Source organism: Ranitomeya imitator, chromosome 4 (genome assembly GCF_032444005.1).
Source record: "Ranitomeya imitator isolate aRanImi1 chromosome 4, aRanImi1.pri, whole genome shotgun sequence".
Lineage (NCBI taxonomy): Eukaryota > Metazoa > Chordata > Amphibia > Anura > Dendrobatidae > Ranitomeya > Ranitomeya imitator.
Window position 1 is genome coordinate 441427372 of NC_091285.1, and position 21615 is coordinate 441448986.

A 21615-nucleotide genomic window follows, 5' to 3' on the forward strand; every position below is an offset into this window, starting at 1 on the left:
CTTCCACTAGACTTCCACTGACCATACACTGCTGCCCATGTACCCCTGGAACAAATTTAAAAGTGCCTACAGCCAGCCCAAGTTTGTTATGTTAGGCCTTCGAAGCCTGTCTGCGTCCCGTTCTTTCAACTACAACTACACTGACCAGGCCACTGATGGCCGTGTTCCCTTGGAACCAATTTTAACTTGCCTACAGCCAGCCCTATGTTATTATGTTAGGCCTTCGAAGCCTGTCTGCGGTCACTCCTTCCACTAGACTTCCACAGACCAGACCACTGCTGCCCGTGTACCCCTGGAACCAATTTAAAAGTGCCTACAGCCAGCCCAAGTTTGTTATGTTAGGCCTTGGAAGCCTGTCTGCGGTCACTCCTTCCACTAGACTTCCACTGACCAGACCACTGCTGCCCGTGTACCCCTGGAACCAATTTAAAAGTGCCTACAGCCAGCCCAAGTTTGTTATGTTAGGCCTTCGAAGCCTGTCTGCGGTCACTCCTTCCACTAGACTTCCACAGACCAGACCACTGCTGCCCGTGTACCCCTGGAACCAATTTAAAAGTGCCTACAGCCAGCCCAAGTTTGTTATGTTAGGCCTTGGAAGCCTGTCTGCGGTCACTCCTTCCACTAGACTTCCACTGACCAGACCACTGCTGCCCGTGTACCCCTGGAACCAATTTAAAAGTGCCTACAGCCAGCCCAAGTTTGTTATGTTAGGCCTTGGAAGCCTGTCTGCGGTCACTCCTTCCACTAGACTTCCACTGACCATACACTGCTGCCCATGTACCCCTGGAACAAATTTAAAAGTGCCTACAGCCAGCCCAAGTTTGTTATGTTAGGCCTTCGAAGCCTGTCTGCGTCCCGTTCTTTCAACTACAACTACACTGACCAGGCCACTGATGGCCGTGTTCCCTTGGAACCAATTTTAACTTGCCTACAGCCAGCCCTATGTTATTATGTTAGGCCTTCGAAGCCTGTCTGCGGTCACTCCTTCCACTAGACTTCCACAGACCAGACCACTGCTGCCCGTGTACCCCTGGAACCAATTTAAAAGTGCCTACAGCCAGCCCAAGTTTGTTATGTTAGGCCTTGGAAGCCTGTCTGCGGTCACTCCTTCCACTTGACTTCCACTGACCAGACCACTGCTGCCCGTGTACCCCTGGAACCAATTTAAAAGTGCCTACAGCCAGCCCAAGTTTGTTATGTTAGGCCTTCGAAGCCTGTCTGCGGTCACTCCTTCCACTAGACTTCCACAGACCAGACCACTGCTGCCCGTGTACCCCTGGAACCAATTTAAAAGTGCCTACAGCCAGCCCAAGTTTGTTATGTTAGGCCTTGGAAGCCTGTCTGCGGTCACTCCTTCCACTAGACTTCCACTGACCAGACCACTGCTGCCCGTGTACCCCTGGAACCAATTTAAAAGTGCCTACAGCCAGCCCAAGTTTGTTATGTTAGGCCTTCGAAGCCTGTCTGCGGTCACTCCTTCCACTAGACTTCCACAGACCAGACCACTGCTGCCCGTGTACCCCTGGAACCAATTTAAAAGTGCCTACAGCCAGCCCAAGTTTGTTATGTTAGGCCTTGGAAGCCTGTCTGCGGTCACTCCTTCCACTAGACTTCCACTGACCAGACCACTGCTGCCCGTGTACCCCTGGAACCAATTTAAAAGTGCCTACAGCCAGCCCAAGTTTGTTATGTTAGGCCTTGGAAGCCTGTCTGCGGTCACTCCTTCCACTAGACTTCCACTGACCATACACTGCTGCCCATGTACCCCTGGAACAAATTTAAAAGTGCCTACAGCCAGCCCAAGTTTGTTATGTTAGGCCTTCGAAGCCTGTCTGCGTCCCGTTCTTTCAACTACAACTACACTGACCAGGCCACTGATGGCCGTGTTCCCTTGGAACCAATTTTAACTTGCCTACAGCCAGCCCTATGTTATTATGTTAGGCCTTCGAAGCCTGTCTGCGTCCCGTTCTTTCAACTACAACTACACTGACCAGGCCACTGATGGCCGTGTTCCCCTGGAACCAATTTTAACTTGCCTACAGCCAGCCCAATGTTAGGCCTTTGATGCCTGTCTGCCGTCACTCCTTCCACTAGGCCTCCACTGACCTGTCTATTGCTGCCCGTGTACCCCTTGAACCAACATCATTAAATATAAAAAAAATTAATTTGATTATAAAAAATAAGATCGTGTTGAGATCTCAAATGCAGACATTTTAACAATCAAAACAAACACACAACAAATATCTGGAACTGTACTACAAAGGTCCAACAGCTACAATTTCTTTCTCCTGCAAGAAGTTAACTGAAAGTTTTTTGGAGTTGTTAACACAGATATGGCATCCACCGAGTGTTGTCCTGTCGCGTCTCCTTTAAATTATTTCCAATAAGATGTTAAACTATTAATTTAATAAAATCAATAATTAAAAAAATAATTGAGTAAGTCAAAAGCACATTGCAAATAAACATTAATTACAAATCAAGAAGCATGGCGCGTCCGAGGGTGAGTAGATACCGAATAAGAATATAATCACCCTCGGACGCGCAATGCTTATTTACAACAGCCTTCCTTCCTAAGAATCAGCCCTTCCGTGGTGTAGAGAGAGGTTGTGTTACACTCCAAGGTGTTCCCCAGGTTGCCTTTCCTGAGCTTCGATCTTCCGGCTCTCGTTTAGTAGCTGTTGGAAACTACGCTGCATTAGGCCTACTAATTGTGTATGGGTGAAACAGTGGCGCATCTGCGGTCCCTCCTTCCACTAGGCCTCCACTGACCTGTCTACTGCGGCCCGTGTACCCCTTGAACCAACCTAATAAAATATTTAAAAAATTAATTTGATTATAAAAAATAAGATCGTGTTGAGATCTCAAATGCAGACATTTTAACAATCAAAACAAACACACAACAAATATCTGGAACTGTACTACAAAGGTCCAACAGCTACAATTTCTTTCTCCTGCAAGAAGTTAACTGAAAGTTTTTTGGAGTTGTTAACACAGATATGGCATCCACCGAGTGTTGTCCTGTCGCATCTCCTTTAAATTATTTCCAATAAGATGTTAAACTATTAATTTAATAAAATCAATAATTAAAAAAATAATTGAGTAAGTCAAAAGCACATTGCAAATAAACATTAATTACAAATCAAGAAGCATGGCGCGTCCGAGGGTGAGTAGATACCGAATAAGAATATAATCACCCTCGGACGCGCAATGCTTATTTACAACAGCCTTCCTTCCTAAGAATCAGCCCTTTCGTGGTGTAGAGAGAGGTTGTGTTACACTCCAAGGTGTTCCCCGGGTTGCCTTTCATGAGCTTCGATCTTCCGGCTCTCGTTTAGTAGTTGGTGGAAACTACGCTGCATTAGGCCTACAAATTTGGTATGGGGTGTAGAGACAGGTTGTGTTACACTCCAAGGTTTTCACCAGGTAGCCTTTCCTGAGCTTCGATCTTCATGCTCTCGTTTAGTAGGTGTCGGAAAGTAGGCTGCATTAGGCCTACAAATTGGGTATGGGGTGGAGAGAGATGGTGTGTTACACTCCAAGGTGTTCCCCAGGTTTCCTTGCCATTGCTTCGGTCTTCCGACTCTCGTTTAGTAGTTGTAGAAAAGTACACAGCATTAGGCCTACAAAATGGGTATGGGGTGGAGAGAGATGGTGTGTTACACTCCAAGGTGTTCCCCAGGTTGCCTTTCCTGAGCTTCGATCTTCATGCTCTCGTTTAGTAGGTGTCGGAAAGTAGGCTGCATTAGGCCTACAAATTGGGTATGGGGTGGAGAGAGATGGTGTGTTACACTCCAAGGTGTTCCCCAGGTTTCCTTGCCATTGCTTCGGTCTTCCGACTCTCGTTTAGTAGTTGTAGAAAAGTACACAGCATTAGGCCTACAAAATGGGTATGGGGTGGAGAGAGATGGTGTGTTACACTCCAAGGTGTTCCCCAGGTTGCCTTTCCTGAGCTTCGATCTTCATGCTCTCGTTTAGTAGGTGTCGGAAAGTAGGCTGCATTAGGCCTACAAATTGGGTATGGGGTGGAGAGAGATGGTGTGTTACACTCCAAGGTGTTCCCCAGGTTTCCTTGCCATTGCTTCGGTCTTCCGACTCTCGTTTAGTAGTTGTAGAAAAGTACACAGCATTAGGCCTACAAAATGGGTATGGGGTGGAGAGAGATGGTGTGTTACACTCCAAGGTGTTCCCCAGGTTGCCTTTCCTGAGCTTCGATCTTCATGCTCTCGTTTAGTAGGTGTCGGAAAGTAGGCTGCATTAGGCCTAAAAAATGGGGAATGGGGTGGAGAGAGATGGTGTGTTACACTCCAAGGTGTTCCCCAGGTTTCCTTGCCATTGCTTCGGTCTTCCGACTCTCGTTTAGTAGTTGTAGAAAAGTACACTGCATTAGGCCTAAAAAATGGGTATGGGGTGGAGAGAGATGGTGTGTTACACTCCAAGGTGTTCCCCAGGTTGCCTTTCCTGAGCTTCGATCTTCATGCTCTCGTTTAGTAGGTGTCGGAAAGTAGGCTGCATTAGGCCTACAAATTGGGTATGGGGTGGAGAGAGATGGTGTGTTACACTCCAAGGTGTTCCCCAGGTTTCCTTGCCATTGCTTCGGTCTTCCGACTCTCGTTTAGTAGTTGTAGAAAAGTACACAGCATTAGGCCTACAAAATGGGTATGGGGTGGAGAGAGATGGTGTGTTACACTCCAAGGTGTTCCCCAGGTTGCCTTTCCTGAGCTTCTATCTTCAGGCTCTCATTAAATTGTGGTTAAATGGAACAACTGCATTTGGCGTACTAGTTGGTTTGGGGCCTACTATCGGTGTCTGCCACTCCTTGCTGTTCTCCTGGTTTCCTGTCCTGAAATACCATTTTCAGCCTCTCGTTAAGTAGTTGTTAATGTTAGACTGCATTTGGCCTACTAGTTGGGTTGGGGCCTACTATCGGTGTCTGCCACTCCTTGCTGTTCTCCTCCACTGAACAAAGCTGTGCCGCCTGTTTACTACGGTTGCCAATTTTGAACTGCATTTCGACTACTTACTGATTTGGCCCTACTCTCTGTGTCAGCCTCTCATTCCAGTTGTCCTCCACTGCAATGCCCCCTGGTTATTCCTGTGTTACCAATTTTGAACTGCATTTAGCCCACTTTCTTCTTTGGGCCTATATCTGTGTTTCCACTTCATCGTGCCCATTGCCCAGCCAGTGATAGATGAGTCTGCTGGTACATTGACCCATAACGCAACATTCCCCGTGCACGCTACACAACAACATTGTGACCCTGCTGAAAGTCAGGTTGCTCTTCCCGCATACCATACCACCTTACACGGGGACAAAGAGGAAGGTGCAGATGAAAGTGCAGGTTCCTTCATCAGGTGGGGGGAGGAATACTAGTTGGCGACGTCACTGGCACAGGGCCTCTCATAGTACGCAAAAGTGTTGCTGCCGGTGGGAGGCGCCCCCACCGTGCAAACACACCGCTGTACTTTGAGGGGCCCTGTGCCAGTGCCAATGCCAACGAGTGGGCCCCCCCTGCTTGCTCAGGTTCACAGCACTTGCAAAGTTGAAATACTTACCTCTCCCTGCTCCACTGCCGTGACGTGGTCCAGATTTCCTGGGCCCACTAATTACTTGAACCAGCCCTACCCCCCACAACTTTAGCCAAATGACCCCCAATTTCAAATGCCTTCCAATTATTATAAGGTAAATTACGCTTGACAAGCTTCATTAAGAAGAATGGATGGTTTTGACATTAAAATGGGCACTCTAGGTGTTTTCCTGGCCCCCACTCACTGCCGACTATGCTGCCCCATTGACTTGCATTGGGTTTCGTGTTTCGGTCGATCCCGACTTTACGTCATAATCGGCCGATTTCACTCGACCCGACTTTGGACATAGTCGGGTTTCGCAAAACCCGGCTCGACTCTAAAAAGGTCAAGGTCGCTCAACTCTAGTGCCTATTGTTAAGTTTCAAAACCACCCAAAATATAAACTCATAAGATTATTAGATCAGGCACACCTGATTGATTAGGGGTGCATACCACAGACCGGAACTCTTTAGTCGCCACTGCCACATGTAGCAATCCACCATATCCATCACCACTGCCTCTGTCCTGGCATGCGTGTCATACACCGAAAGTACGCCGTTTCATCCGGTGCAGGCGCATATATGTACACCCAACTGCAACAGCTCCCGTCACCGCCCATACATCGGCGTGAGTGTCAGACCCTCCACACTGCGTCTCACCTCATGCAGGCGCATGCAAGTCTGCCTGCCTGTGAGGCACCGGAAGTCTCCCTTCCCCATTCACAGAGGCCGACCGCGCAAGACCAGAAATACTGCTGCGTGTCATGCACCCATTGAGCGCAGTGCGTAGGAGCAAAGATCAGTACTCCTGCGTTCCAGATGCATGTCACGCCGCGCAGAAGCACTTATCACCAGTTCCTCATATATATAGGTACCAAATCTAAAATCTTGTATACCCCACCTGTGTGGGGAATAGCCCCATGTCTCTTAGGAACCCTAAGGTTCATGCCTTAATGCACCAATATACCGTGCCCTATAGCCTACATATCCCCCAAATCTTATAACTAATACACCAACACGATTTATTCTATATATAGTTCACCTCATACCTCCCGAATTGGCGAAATATAACAGAGGGTCCTTAGGGGCCGAATTTTAATGGTCACAATCAAAATTCAGAGTCATGGATGGTAACTCAAATGATATTCACTATCGCCGGGTAAGATTTGCCGACGAGTAACATTATAACTATATTCTCAACAATGGAGAATAGATAGCTTAAATCTGACCTGCTTCGGCCAATAGTTAAGGCTTTTAGAATCACAGGGAATAAAAAATATGGGATTTACAGGAAACACCCGAAGTTCATTTGTTTATTAAGACCAATAGGAGAGACAGTCCTCATCCTTTGAATCCACCTGAGCTCCTTTTGAAGAATTTTCTTATCCAAATTTCCTCCCCTAACTGACGGGTTGATGACCTCAATAACGCTAAAAGAGAAGGATTTGAGATCACCATCATGTACCTCACGGACATGTCTCGAGATAGGAGATATTAAATATGCGAGGGATACCCCTATGTGATCCCCTATCCTCCTCCTGAGTTCCCTTACGGTCTTCCCCACATAGTTAAGGGGACATATGCATGTGAATAGATAGATTAGACCAGTGATCTTACAGTTAGCAAAATGCCTACTTTTGAATATTTGTCCAGTACTTACACTGATAAATTGTCCACCAGTCCCTATATAATCACAGAAAGAGCAACTGCCACATCTGAACGTCCCCATTTGTCTTTTCTCCAACCATGTCCCACTCTTCTTTGGTGGATTAAAGGTACTATGGACCAATTGATCTTTTATAGATCTACCCCTTCTGTATGTGATTGTAGGTCTTGGAGCTAGGCAATCCTTTATGTCCGTATCAGCCAAAAGGATATCCCAATATTTAGAAATGATATCTCTCACTTCTGATGAGTGATTGTCAAAGTTCCCTATAAGTCTCAGTAGAGAGTCCGAATCGTTCCTAGGTTTGGGTTGAAGAAGACTGGCCCTTGACAGAGGCTCAACTTGCTTAAAGGCATCATGTAGAATGTTTTTTGGATATCCTCTTTCCATAAATCTATTTTTAAGATCACGCGCCTCATGATAAAAGGATAGACCAGATGAACAGTTTCTCTTCACCCTTAAATACTGTCCTTTCGGGATCCCTCTCCTAAGACTCAGCGGGTGATGACTATTCCACCTAAGCAGATTATTGGTGGAAGTGGGTTTTCTAAAGATGCTTGTTTGTAGTCGGCCTTCCTCATCTTTCTTAATAACAGCATCCAAAAAATTGATACTGTTCAGATCTCATAAGTAAATTTTAGGCCCATCTCATTGCTGTTAAGATCCCGGATGAGTCTTTCAAAGGAGAGGGTATCCCCAGTCCACAAGACAAAAATGTCATCAATGTAGCGCCCCCAGAATAATATATGGGGGCACCACCAGGGTGATTCATCCTCTCCAAAAATCACGGTGTCCTCCCACCAGTCCAGGAGCAGATTAGCATAGGTGGGGGCACAGGGGTTCCCCATTGCCGTGCCCCTGAGCTGGTGGTAGAACTTACCATCAACTAAAAAATAGTTATGAGTGAGTATGTATTGGAGTAGCTGTACAAGGAACCGGTTATGTTCAACAAAATGGATCCCCCTTGTCCTCAGAAAAAATTCAGCCGCCCTCAAGCCCATATCATGGGGGATACTGCTGTACAATGCGTCAACATGAATAGATGCCAGGTAAGTATCTTTGTCGACAACAATATCCTCAATTTTCAGCAATAAATCCGAGGTATCACGTATATAAGAGGGCAAGGCAGTTACAAATTGTCTTAATACTCTATCAACATAAATCCCACAGTTCTGAGAGATTGAGCCATTGCCAGAAACAATTGGCCTTCCCTTCAATGGTAACAGGCCCTTGTGCACCTTAGGGAGGGCATAGAAGACTGATATTGTTGGTGTCTTTTGTGACATGAAGTCCCTTTCATTTTTTTTTATAATAACCCCATGCTATATGCATCTGAAAACAGACCATTCAACTCCTTATTAAATCTTTCAGTAGGGTCACCTTGCAATAAACCATATGTTGATGTGTAAGGCTAGGTTCAGATTGCGTTAGTGCAATCCGTTTAGCACCTAGCAATGTGTTGCAAAGGGGTCGCGTTAAACGTCCCCGCTCTCGCAGATCTCCTATCTGCGAGAGCGGGGAACGGACCGCGGGCGCGCCTCGGAATCTGCAAGCAGCGTCCGCGGCGCGCCACAAAACACCGGCACATCGCTAGCGCGTGCCGAAAATGCCACGCGCTAGTGATGCGTGTCCCCATTGCTGTTAATGGGCGCGCTAACGGACACGTTGCACGGCGTTAATTTCGCCGTGCAATGCTGTCCGTTAGCACGGTCCCATTAACGCAATGGGAACCTAGCCTAAGTCAAGATTTAAGGCACATCTCCTTATATTTCACATGGTCCATAATTACAAGGTTGCCACCCTAGTCCGATGGTTTTATAACCAGTTCACTTTTTGTAGACAAAGTATCAAGGGCCATCCTCTCACTATATGAGAGGTTTGATTGTCTTGCTCTCTTCTTTCCATTCAGTTTCTTCAAATCACTGATCACTAATTGGGCAAAGATATCAATACTGGTATTCATAGACAAAGGTGGCATCCATGTACTCTTTGGTCTTAAATCAGTAAATGGGCCAGTCCCCATTGGTCTTGAGTTATCATCCAGGAGATCAGTCAGGATCCTCACATCCGTGAGGTCCCCAATGTCAATACCCAAGGCTGTACATTCAGCTTGGTTATGGTTTTTAAAAAACTTTTTCCATTTAAGTTTTCTCACAAATAGATTAACATCCTTAATCCAATTAAATTCATTAAATCTGACAGTCGGAACAAATCCAAGTCCGTTATTCAATACCAATACCTTAGGTTCAGACAGAATATGAGAAGAAAGATTTATAATCTTGTTGTCATTATATTCTCTATCTAATACCGTGGAGCCCCTAATCTTTCTCTCAGCTGGTAAGGAAAATTTCTCCTCTCTAAAAAAGAGGATGAGGAGGGTGTGGAGGGTACAGAAGTAGAGGGCGCCCCAGTTGATGGCATTTGATGACCAAACCCCCCTCTTGCATATCCAAACCTCTTTTTTCCGGGTCTCCCACATCTCTCTCTCCGTGGTCTGTTCTCACGATAGGGATTAGTAAGATTTTTATTCCTATTCGTATCCCTTTTCTCACTGTCTGAAACCTCCAAATCTGAGGAAGAAATATTAGAGATCTCCCCTGTAAAGTTCAACACCTCTTCAAATAGAAAGCCAAAGACTTGGTTTTCCCTAAATTCCCGACTGTCTCTACTAAATTGTTTATGCTTTCTGTCCTTTAGATCTGCTTGAAATTTTTCTATATTTGTCTGAAGGATTGATTCACGTCTACCAAAATCTGAATCACTTTTGAATTTAGTTATGTTGTCAATTAGTTCAATAAGTTTTTTGCTGGTTCAAAAATATTTCTCTCTTCTTGCAAGAGGATTTGCATAAACCTGACTGAACTATCAATCAGTTCATTTTGCCATTTATGTAAGAGCTCAGGTGTTCTAGTTCTCCTTGCTGGAGAAATGTACAGCCTCAGTCCCCTTGGTACAATCCTATTCTTGATATAATTTTCAAGGGACTGGACCTCTCACCATGATCAATATTATATGTATATTTCATTCTTTATGTCTCTATGATTCATTATTGCTTTTTTTGTACATGGTCTTACACTTCAGCACTTTATAGTATAGTCAGTTATTGCCGCTATACTAATTTAGTGAGGGCAATTTCTCAGGGATAGCCGTTGAGGAGCGGGGGCGCCATACATTGTAAAAATTAGGGTATCAACCTCCGCTGTTAGGCAGGGGTAAGATAAGGGACAGTTTTCATCATTTAATTAGTCTCTATCTACCAACAGTACATTTACACACCCTTCCATCCCTTCCCGTATAGGGAGTTTGAGGATAGAAGGGACAGTCGACGGTAAGCGGGGGTGCCATTGCACAGGTCTAGGGTGCCAACCTCCGCTGTTAGGTAGGGTGTTGACGAGTGATAGGCAACTAGGGATAGGCACCTCCCTAGGTCTTTTCTATATCAGTACAAGAATTTCTTGGGTGATGGTTTTGTGTGCACTAATTTTTAACTAAGTTAATAAAGGTATTTTTTAATCTTGGGGTTTTTCTGTGAACGGTATAATATACAGTATATACTTAGGAGTCCAGTTGACGGTCTCAGTCAATGAGTTCCATTTTTGATGTGCATATGGAGATACAGATAGCTTTCAGTCATTGAATAGATCCACTTAAATGTATAATAAGCAACGGTAAAAATTAATAAAATACAACTTATACTGAATCTTTTTCTACAAAATGTTAGATCAATCTTTCCAGCTTCTTCTGCTTTGCAACTTGCCGCTTGCAATTTGGACAGCATGTTTACTATGACAGGTTTCCTTGAAACATATACCGGACTTTTTCTTTTTTATAGCTGCTTTCACAATCATATATTCTGTTAACTGATTAAATAATGCCTACACCACATGGTTTTGGAAGTATTAAAAGAACAGACTAGGTTCATTACTGATCTAAAATGTGAACTGGAAGCTTTTTTTTCTGATTATTACTTTTTCCAGCATAAACTTTAGACAAGCTGTCTCCCTTCTACGTATACAGCTGTAACCCTGAAATCTCCCTCTTCTCAGGGCCATGTCCCTTATTCTCCTCCTTGTGTCCTTCATGTTTCCTACAGCTTTATAAGAGTAGCCCCCATGCCCTATGACCGACAGACACCATGTTGCTCTTTCGAAGACTGTTTGTTCTTCCTTCTGCAACTGGGCTTCTGAACTATCACTCGGTGGCAAGTGATGGCTCTGCAGTGACCAGTCACCAAACATCAGCAACTCCTATGCCTTATGACCAACTACCTGGTGACTGGAAAAATGGATGGACTGGCTTGTACCACTTCTGGAAGAAGGATGGATTCCACAATATTCACCATCTCATGGTAGAAAATTACCAGCGATTTGGCCCTATATACAGGTATGAGAGATAAATACACACTATTGCCATTGCACCATAAATGTGATAAATCAACATTACGGTAAAAATGCATATAGATGTGTATTATACATACAATAACAGCAAACCACAAAAGTAGAGTTCATATATATTTTGCATTTGCATATTTTGTAGAGCTAATTACTAAGTAAAATATACTGTATGATAAAATTTAGCAGAAGTGTTATGGATGAAATGAAGGACACAAGCAGTAAACTTGCGCTTTATAGAAGAGCACAAAACTATAAATCTTGGCATTGTATATGGAAGGAAAAACAGTGAATGACTGCTTATATAAAATATATAAGTAAAAAAGAAAAAGAGACAGCTGTAAGAGAGATGCTGTATGGGAAACATGAAGATGGTGACATCTTAGTAACTGTGCATTGGGCTATTGTAGCTGCTATTCCTCTTGTCTCTTCCATTTAAGTGCCCACTTGGGTTTTACCTGAGTGTGCATGTATTCTGAATTGGGAGAGGGGTGTAAGCCACAGTTAATTAAGCACCTTTGGTGGCAACTTATCTCTCCCAAGAACAAGAGTAATGGGCATTTAAAATCTATTGGAACTATTTCATCCCTAACATGTACTGTAGAGGGAGAGGCAAGAGACCCTCATATGCATGATTATATAGTTGCATGATTCTACCAAAATTGGAAGGATCAGCCGACATTATTCTTATTAACTACATTGAAGCAGCCGGAGCAGAATTGAAAAATGATGGTCCCAGAAAACTGTGCTATTCTTGGTCATGAGCTTTGTCTAATATTGCAGCCCAGCCCTATTTGTGTGAATGAACTACCAGACACAGCCCCTGGATTTTAATAGTGATATTTCAGGCAACACAAGTAGACCCTTGTTATTAATCTTAAGGGGTTTAGCTTGGAGTCAGGCGGAATAGTTTTTAGTCAAAGTACTTGGCCAACAGCTATCCGAGGTGTAAGTCTTATACTCCTAAATTTCTATCTGGTCAGAACAGACAATCATCCTATCGATCCGTAATTTAATTACGTCATTAAAAACCATCTGTGGAAATCTATTTAATATGATATATTGCTTACATTTTCACGCAGGGAGACTCTGGGAACATACGACAGTGTTTACATTCAGCATCCTGAGGATGCTGCTGCCCTATTCCAGGTAGAAGGGATACATCCGGAGCGCCTTCGGGTTCAGCCATGGTATGAGTATCGTGATTATCGTAATAAAAGATATGGAGTGCTGCTAAAGTAAGTTTTCCTATTACTTTATGACTATTTCTGCTGCACGACTATTACATAAGATAATTATTAGCAGTAGTAGTGCTGAAAGAGCGCCAACTATGATGATGATATAGGACGAATTTTAAAAATATACTCCGTGTTGCATTCTGTACTCACTTGGGTGACAAGTTTGTAGGCTATTTCACAATTACTCTATATCTTGCTATTACATTAGATTTAAAATAAATATCCAGAACTTTGAAAAAAAAGGGCATAAGCACTAACAGGCAGGTGGTTGCGACCTACCTGCATGTTTTTTGTTGATCCTGGCGCCATTTTACGCCGGCACAGAGCGGTCACTGACCACTTCTGCAGGTGATTCAGTGACTTCCAGTGATATCACATCGACAGAGATGCGGTTTCTTTTCCTCTCTGCTCTGTTGTCAGAGCGGAAAAGGCTCTGATAACAGGGCTCGCTCACACAGCCATCAATTCACTCATGCGAGAGAATGGGGCTGATTATGCTAATGTCACTCAGATGAAACTCTGTCAGCGTTTGATCAGAGTGTCACTTTAGTGTGATCCCATTCTCTCACACGAGATAATTGTATAACAAGTGCGGAGAAAACGGAGAAATTAATTTTTCCATTGTTTGCGATAATCAAACTGCACGAGGATGACTCGTGTGTGCAGTCGGATATTTCACACGCACCTATAGACTCGTATGAGGTGCGCGTGATCTGATCATCTGAAGCACTTTCAGCATGGTGCAATTGTTTTATCGTGCCAAAATGGCATAAGAAAATAATCACTGATCTGCACTGCCCCATAGTATAACATTGGGCGAATTGCTATCCGTTAAAATCTAGCACTCGGCCACTTGGTATATGATGTCCATTTCTCTCGCTGTACAGAATAGATCATTACACATCATTCTTCTAACATGATGATCCATCCTTCAAAGGTTCGCCTATGTGCGCCTCCTGCTGTCATTCCAGTTTGTCTTTGTTCTCCCAATCACTGGGACATACAATGTTGAATAGTGCTGACTTCTCGGCCTACAAGCATACAGATCTGCCTGAGTGATAAATTAATATCTCCTATTTCAATGATTCTCCCTCTCAGTTTGCAACAAGAGGTGATAACTGGCAAGTTGACGACTAGGATGGATCGCACAAGACCTGGTCAGATTTTTGGAATTTTATGTGGCTAAAATATTTGCTTCAATTACTCTTACATGCCATAGATTGGAGCTAGCTACATAAAAAATGTGTTACTTTGCAAGATCTTAGCGACACCTGTTACATCATTAAGTTGCAAAACCTTGAGGCTGGTCCTTGTTGTCCTTGTTTGTATTGTAATATCAATGTTGACGAATGTATTAGCAGCAACCAAATGTTGATCGACATATATATAGTTGCCCCATAACAGGCTGAAATTAAAATGTGCGAATTGGTCTTTATATTGTGTTAAGATTAGTTGAAGTCATAGCTATTCTCTAGTCTATGAAAAGGGCCCCAGAGCATCTGCAATGTTCACACATTGTGAATGCTGTCAGAATCAAGACATAATTTTACTCACCAATAGAGACAAAACCTGCAACCATTCCGCCGATTGCCACGATTATGCCACAATTGAAAGCTCCGGAATATTAAAATCAGGAGTACGCTCAATTACGAGGTGGAGTCAGTGTAGGTTATCTCTAATGGACCTCACTGAAGCTAATGCCAATCCAGGAAAGACACCCAAGTTTTAGGTTTCGATTATCCACAAAATTTACAGAAGATATATGTAGTGAAAATCCTCACCTTGTGAGCACCGTTCTGTGCCGTCACAGATAAAATGAAGCCAATAAAAGGAAGATGCAACAGTAATATACCTTAAACAAAGCTTCAGAACAGCAGAATATCAGAAACCAAATTGCAAGCTATACAATATAATTGCTATCTAAAAACTCAACTCTGTACCATAACTGTCGCTTTTACAATGAGGGCACAGACACAAAAGAGAAGTAGGCATAGTCAGGAACGTGTCAAAATGCAAAAATCCAGAACAAGTAAAAATCCAGATAATAGAAACAGAAGATGACAAGGAGACATAAATAAATATGACCAGCACAAGAACCAAAGGATGAATTACGGTGGAATACCAAATTTCAGGTACAGTAAATTCATGAGTTCCTTTCTTTTAAATAAAATTAGTTAAACATTGGAAAATGCTGATTAATAATGATTACATTATTTATTTAAAAACAGCTTCTAAGCTCCAGGTCAGTGCGTAGGTACATAGAATATTAGCAAAGAACAATATAAAGTAGTTGTCCCCATTTTTTTTTTACCTTGAGAGTCACACTCTACTTTGAGAGATGTTTGAAAGCAACATTCTATGGGAATAAATCATAGAAACTAGATTGCGACCAATAATGGATCATTTAAATGGTTATCATTTCCATATCAGGAGGCAAGCAATGTTGGTGATGTCAGATCAACGGATACCAATGGAGACATGCGTGAATGGCAGGTATTATGCACTTGTTTTATTCTATTGGTGGCTCACATGCCCCTGCATGTATCTGTATATGTGACATCAGCAGCGCAGCTCACCTCATGATACGTAAGTGATTAGAACCGGATAAACTCGTATTGCTGTCCAAATGGCACAAAACTTACAATAAATTTAGTTTCATGTTTAAAAGGATTATGCAGGTTCTTTTGATATCTATATTGGAGATGAGCAGTGGGGTCACATCGCGACTACGAATATAGATAACTCTATGGACAATTGGCCATTGGCAGGTAATGCACACATTTCCTGATAATTAGAACCAGTGCACAATACTTATTCATATACTCGTCGTAGAAGATATCTGTAGATATGATGCTCCATTCACCTCCCATATGGAAATGAGCAGAGCTAGAATAAATACTTAACAACTAACCACAATTATGTAAAATGACCATTCTAATTACCTGCCTTCCTCTTACTAAATAACTCTTGCTAGAGGAAAATGTGTAAGAAGGTTGGTTTGGGGAAGAACTGATGACATGTATGCGTATTGTGAATTATGGGGCCATGCTTGCCGGTGGCGCACGTGATTCTTGTTACCCACTGTGCCATGGCACCAGTTTTGCCTGGGAGGGTCTAACACCCCAGGTAACCGGTTGTTACAGTGATGTTGCCTTCCTTCCGGGGAGGCAAGGGGAGTTTCCTTTACCAGGTAAGGCACCCACACACAACACACACAGCACCCACACACAACACATTCCAAATCCAGGCCAGAAGGGGGAGCTCTGAACCCGGATTCAGGGGACCTTCCCTCAAATAGATATATCCTGGTCTGGAGCAGGAGTTAGGCAGTTAGTGAGAGACACTGAGGAGTGAAGAGCAGACGGCGGAGCCGTGCAGCCAGGCTTTGAGCTGCAGCTCAGGGATAGGAGGAGAACTGGAGGGGTTGAAAGTGGTGGAGCCAAAGAGGGAAGGAGCACAGTGGAGAAAACAAGGGGCTCAGAGGGAAACTGTGACCGGGCACCCTCAGAGCCGAAGCACAGAAACTGGGCACCGGGAGCCCAAGGCTTTGTTGTACTCTAGGACACATAGCAGAACCGGAGGGCATTAGACTGTATATTACTTGCCCACACCAAGTCTGAGGTGAAGCCCAGGTCATGATAGAGACCCTTCAAAATGGCTCACAGTGCCCACGGTGCAAGCACCTGTCCCAGGACAGGAGAGGAAAGGAGTACCTTGCCAGCAAGCTTCAGGCAGCAGGGACTTCGCACACCAGCACAAGTAGGAAAGGCTTACGGACCTCACCAGGAAAAGGGGATTTGCCTACTGCCTCCAAGCCGGCCGGACCACAGCTACACCTGTACCTGGTACCCTGGACTGAGATCGGGTACTACCATCAGTAAACCAGGTAAAGACTTTACAACATTGTGTCCTCCATTATTTACCAGCAACCCACCATCCTTGCCATACACCTTGGGAGCGCTGGGGACCCCTCTTCACCTGTGGGAAGCGTCACCATCTTGCTGCAACAACATCACCCCAGAGGACCCCTTTAAGCAGTGTAGGTCCCTCTGACCGAGAGCCACAGGTGGCGTCACGAATAGACTTTATTACCAAATTCCCTTTAAAGACTTTTCCCCTTTAATTGAGTGCCCAGGGCCACCGACCGGGTCACAGCCACTGTGACATCCCCTTTAAGAGTGACCGGACCCAGTACCGAGTATCCCCATTGCCCTGGTGGGCGACTCAGGGGCATAGCTAAGCAGCTACCTGGTGTTCACTGGAGCATCTCATGGTGTATTCAGGCTTGAGCTGCAGGCAATTGCCAGGTACCACTCCTGGGCAATCACTGGGAGTCGGGTTCACTGAACAGAAACACAGGATCAGAGTCAAAGACAGGAAGGATTCAAAGACTGATGGACAGCGTGGACTTCCAGGATAGGTTTGCATTCAAATACACATGTCTTAGGAACTGGTCCAGGTACTGCCAGAGTGGCTTCGGGGTTCAGGATCCGCCAGAACCGCTAAAGGATCATGTACACACTACATGAAGCTAAAGGGATGATACTGGGTCAGGGAATAACTTTAATAGACTAAGGACATTGGACCTGGCAACATACAGTTGCACACACAAAATGCCACCAAGTATCTATAGGGGTTGTTCAGGCACATCTCTATTTGGGAGGGTGCCTTTTATACAAGATGTCTCCCAGCTATTGGCTGAGGGCATCTTTGCAGGTGTGTGCTGCCCCTTTTAACAGCAGAGGAGCATGCGCTTGCAATAGGGGCGGTGAGTATTTCGCCGTACCCACATAGCGAGAGCAGGGGAACAATGCGGGGTAGCCAGTAATGGTTGTTACATGTGTAACACCCCAGGTAACAGGTTGTTACAGTGATGTCATGGAGCATAATATCATGCTTAGAGGCAATGAGGATTCCCTTTACCAGATAATGCATCTACATACAACACATTCTGAATCCAGGCCAGAAGGGGGAGCTCTGAACCCGGATTCAGGGGAGCTTCCCCAGCTTTAAGTGTTCTGGTCTGGAGGAGGAGGTAGTTAGTTGGTCCAGGGAGACCAGAGAGGGCAGTTGGGAGAGACAGTGGAGGAGAGAGGACTGAGAGCAGACAGCTGAGCCATACAGCCAGGACTGAGCTGCAGCTCCAGGAAAAGGAAGATAACCTGAAGGGTTGAATTGCAGTGAGCATCTGAGGAACGGAGCAAAGGAGCAGGAAAGGAGCTTGGAGGGGAACTGTGACCGGGCACCCTCTGAGCCGAAGCGCAGAAATCGGGCACTGGGAGCTCGAGGCTGTGATGTACTCCAGGTCACACGGCAGAACCGGAGGACATAGGACTTAATGTAATTTGCCCGCACCCACACCTGAAGGTGCAGCAGTACACTAAGAGCCCAGGTCGTGATAGAGACCCTATAAAAAGGCTCACACTGCCCACCATATGGGTAACTGTCTCAGGACAGGAGAGAGACGACTTTGTACGGAAGCCACAGGCAGCAAGGACCTCGCATATGAGCGCGAGTAGGAAGGTTTACGGACCTCACCTGGGAGAGGGATCCACCTTTGCCTCCAGGCCGGCCAGACCATATCCCCACCTGTTGCTGGTACCCTGGACTGCGGCTGCTTACAACCAGTAAACCAGGTAAAGACGTTACAACTCTGTGTCCTCCATTCATTTGCCGGCATACACCATCCCTGCCCAGCACACCGGGAGCCCTGGGGACCCCGCTTCACCTGTGGGAAGCGTCACCATCTTTGCTGCAGTAACATCACCCCAGAGGACCCCTTTAAGCAGCATAGGTCCCCTCTGACAGAGAACCACAGGTGGCATCACGAACACAAACTTTATTACAACTCCCTTTAAAAGTCCTTTCCCCTTTAATTGGGCGCCCAGGGCAATGGACCGGGTCGCCACCACCATGACATACTGGACCCACGGCCCTGGCGGGCGACTCACATGTGTATACTAATTTCTAGAAGTAGAGGAGTATGCAGGTGGGAGCAGGTAACCAGGAAGTGGCAGAAGGACATGCAGTTTTAAAGAAGATGGTGTAGTACAAACAACGAGGAGGTGGAGACAATCAAATGCTGAGAGGGGATTACATCACCAACAAGGAGGAAGAAGCTGCCTCAGCGCGGCTACACTGCAGCCTTTTCAAAGCTTGTTCTCCTTGTCCTCTTTGTCCTGCTTCATGGCTGTCTATTATGCCTAGCACCAGTGTTGTTGCTACAGTCTTAAAAGATCAGGATTCCAAGTTTTCCCCATATATACCATCAATTAAAATAACATTTTACGAATACACAGTATAATTATATACATATACGTTTACACTGGATATGATACCAGGACTATATAATACCTTGTTGTTACTAATCCAAAGAAAATACATTTTACAGATATTATCATTACCAAAAATACCACTAAACGTGGCAGAAATAAAACCTCAAAACCATAACCACCATTATTATCACTACGCACTGAGTAAATAATTTTACAGAGCAGAACACACTATACAAAGACCAATATTGCAAACAATACCACTATAGACAACTACATAACAATTCGAAGTGACTGAACTGTAGAACCAAATTCTTACTAAATAAAATCTGGAAAAAAACCTGATATTTCCATCATACAGTGACTATATAATGCAAAGTATGAGTTCTGCAAAGCTGCAAAGCCAATAAGCAGAGGACAGTTACACACAGTGTAGTGATGTACAGATGATGTTCTTTCTGATTGCCCAGCCACGTAGTATATAGCACAGCCCACGTAGTATATTGCCCAGCCACATACAGGTCCTTCTCAAAAAATTAGCATATAGTGTTAAATTTCATTATTTACCATAATGTAATGATTACAATTAAACTTTCATATATTATAGATTCATTATCCACCAACTGAAATTTGTCAGGTCTTTTATTGTTTTAATACTGATGATTTTGGCATACAACTCCTGATAACCCAAAAAACCTGTCTCAATAAATTAGCATATCAAGAAAAGGTTCTCTAAACGACCTATTACCCTAATCTTCTGAATCAACTAATTAACTCTAAACACATGCAAAAGATACCTGAGGCTTTTATAAACTCCCTGCCTGGTTCATTACTCAAAACCCCCATCATGGGTAAGACTAGCGACCTGACAGATGTCAAGAAGGCCATCATTGACACCCTCAAGCAAGAGGGTAAGACCCAGAAAGAAATTTCTCAACAAATAGGCTGTTCCCAGAGTGCTGTATCAAGGCACCTCAATGGTAAGTCTGTTGGAAGGAAACAATGTGGCAGAAAACGCTGTACAACGAGAAGAGGAGACCGGACCCTGAGGAAGATTGTGGAGAAGGACCGATTCCAGACCTTGGGGAACCTGAGGAAGCAGTGGACTGAGTCTGGTGTGGAAACATCCAGAGCCACCGTGCACAGGCGTGTGCAGGAAATGGGCTACAGGTGCCGCATTCCCCAGGTAAAGCCACTTTTGAGCTACAGAGAAGCAGCACTGGACTGTTGCTAAGTGGTCCCAAGTACTTTTTTCTGATGAAAGCAAATTTTGCATGTCATTCGGAAATCAGGGTGCCAGAGTCTGGAGGAAGACTGGGGAGAAGGAAATGCCAAAATGCCTGAAGTCCAGTGTCAAGTACCCACAGTCAGTGATGGTGTGGGGTGCCATGTCAGCTGCTGGTGTTGGTCCACTGTGTTTCATCAAGGGCAGGGTCAATGCAGCTAGCTATCAGGAGATTTTGGAGCACTTCATGCTTCCATCGGCTGAAATGCTTTATGGAGATGAAGATTTCATTTTTCAGCACGACCTGGCACCTGCTCACAGTGCCAAAACCACTGGTAAATGGTTTACTGACCATGGTATTACTGTGCTCAATTGGCCTGCCAACTCTCCTGACCTGAACCCCATAGAGAATCTGTGGGATATTGTGAAGAGAAAGTTGAGAGACGCAAGACCCAACACTCTGGATGAGCTTAAGGCTGCTATTGAAGCATCCTGGGCCTCCATAACATCTCAGCAGTGTCACAGGCTGATTGCCTCCATGCCACGCCGCATTGAAGCAGTCATTTCTGCCAAAGGATTCCCGACCAAGTATTGAGTGCATAACTGAACATTATTATTTGTTGGTTTTTTTGTTTGTTATTAAAAAACACTTTTATTTGATTGGATGGGTGAAATATGCTAATTTATTGAGACAGGTTTTTTGGGTTATCAGGAGTTGTATGCCAAAATCATCAGTATTAAAACAATAAAAGACCTGACAAATTTCAGTTGGTGGATAATGAATCTATAATATATGAAAGTTTAATTGTAATCATTACATTATGGTAAATAATGAAATTTAACACTATATGCTAATTTTTTGAGAAGGACCTGTAGTATATTGCCCAGCCACATAGTATATTGCCCAGACACGTAGTACATTGCCTAGCCACATAGTATATTGTCCAGCCACATAGTATATTGCCCAGCCATGTAGTATATTGCGCAGCCACGTAGTATATAGCACAGACACGTAGTATATAGCAGACACATAGTATATTGCCCAGCCATGTAGTATATAGCACAGACATGTAGTATATTGCCCAGCCACGTAGTATATTGCCCAGACACATATTATATAGTACAGACACGTAGTATATAGCACAGACACGTAGTATATAGCACAGACACGTAGTATATAGCACAGACACGTAGTATATTGCCCAGACATGTAGTATATTGCCCAGCCTCATAGTATATTGCCCAGCCATGTAGTATAC

At 44.3% G+C, this 21615-nt stretch overlaps 1 protein-coding gene across 1 annotated transcript in view; it reads left to right on the forward strand.

The window, feature by feature from the left end:
* Nucleotides 1-11364: 11364 nt before the first annotated feature.
* Nucleotides 11365-21615, forward strand: part of CYP11A1 (cytochrome P450 family 11 subfamily A member 1) — a 91984-nt gene continuing 81733 nt past the window's right edge. The window contains exons 1-2 of the mRNA XM_069765643.1: nt 11365-11613; nt 12704-12859. Coding sequence (XP_069621744.1) covers nt 11366-11613; nt 12704-12859 — 404 coding nt within the window. The 5' untranslated portion in view covers nt 11365. The remainder of the gene's footprint in view (nt 11614-12703; nt 12860-21615) is intronic.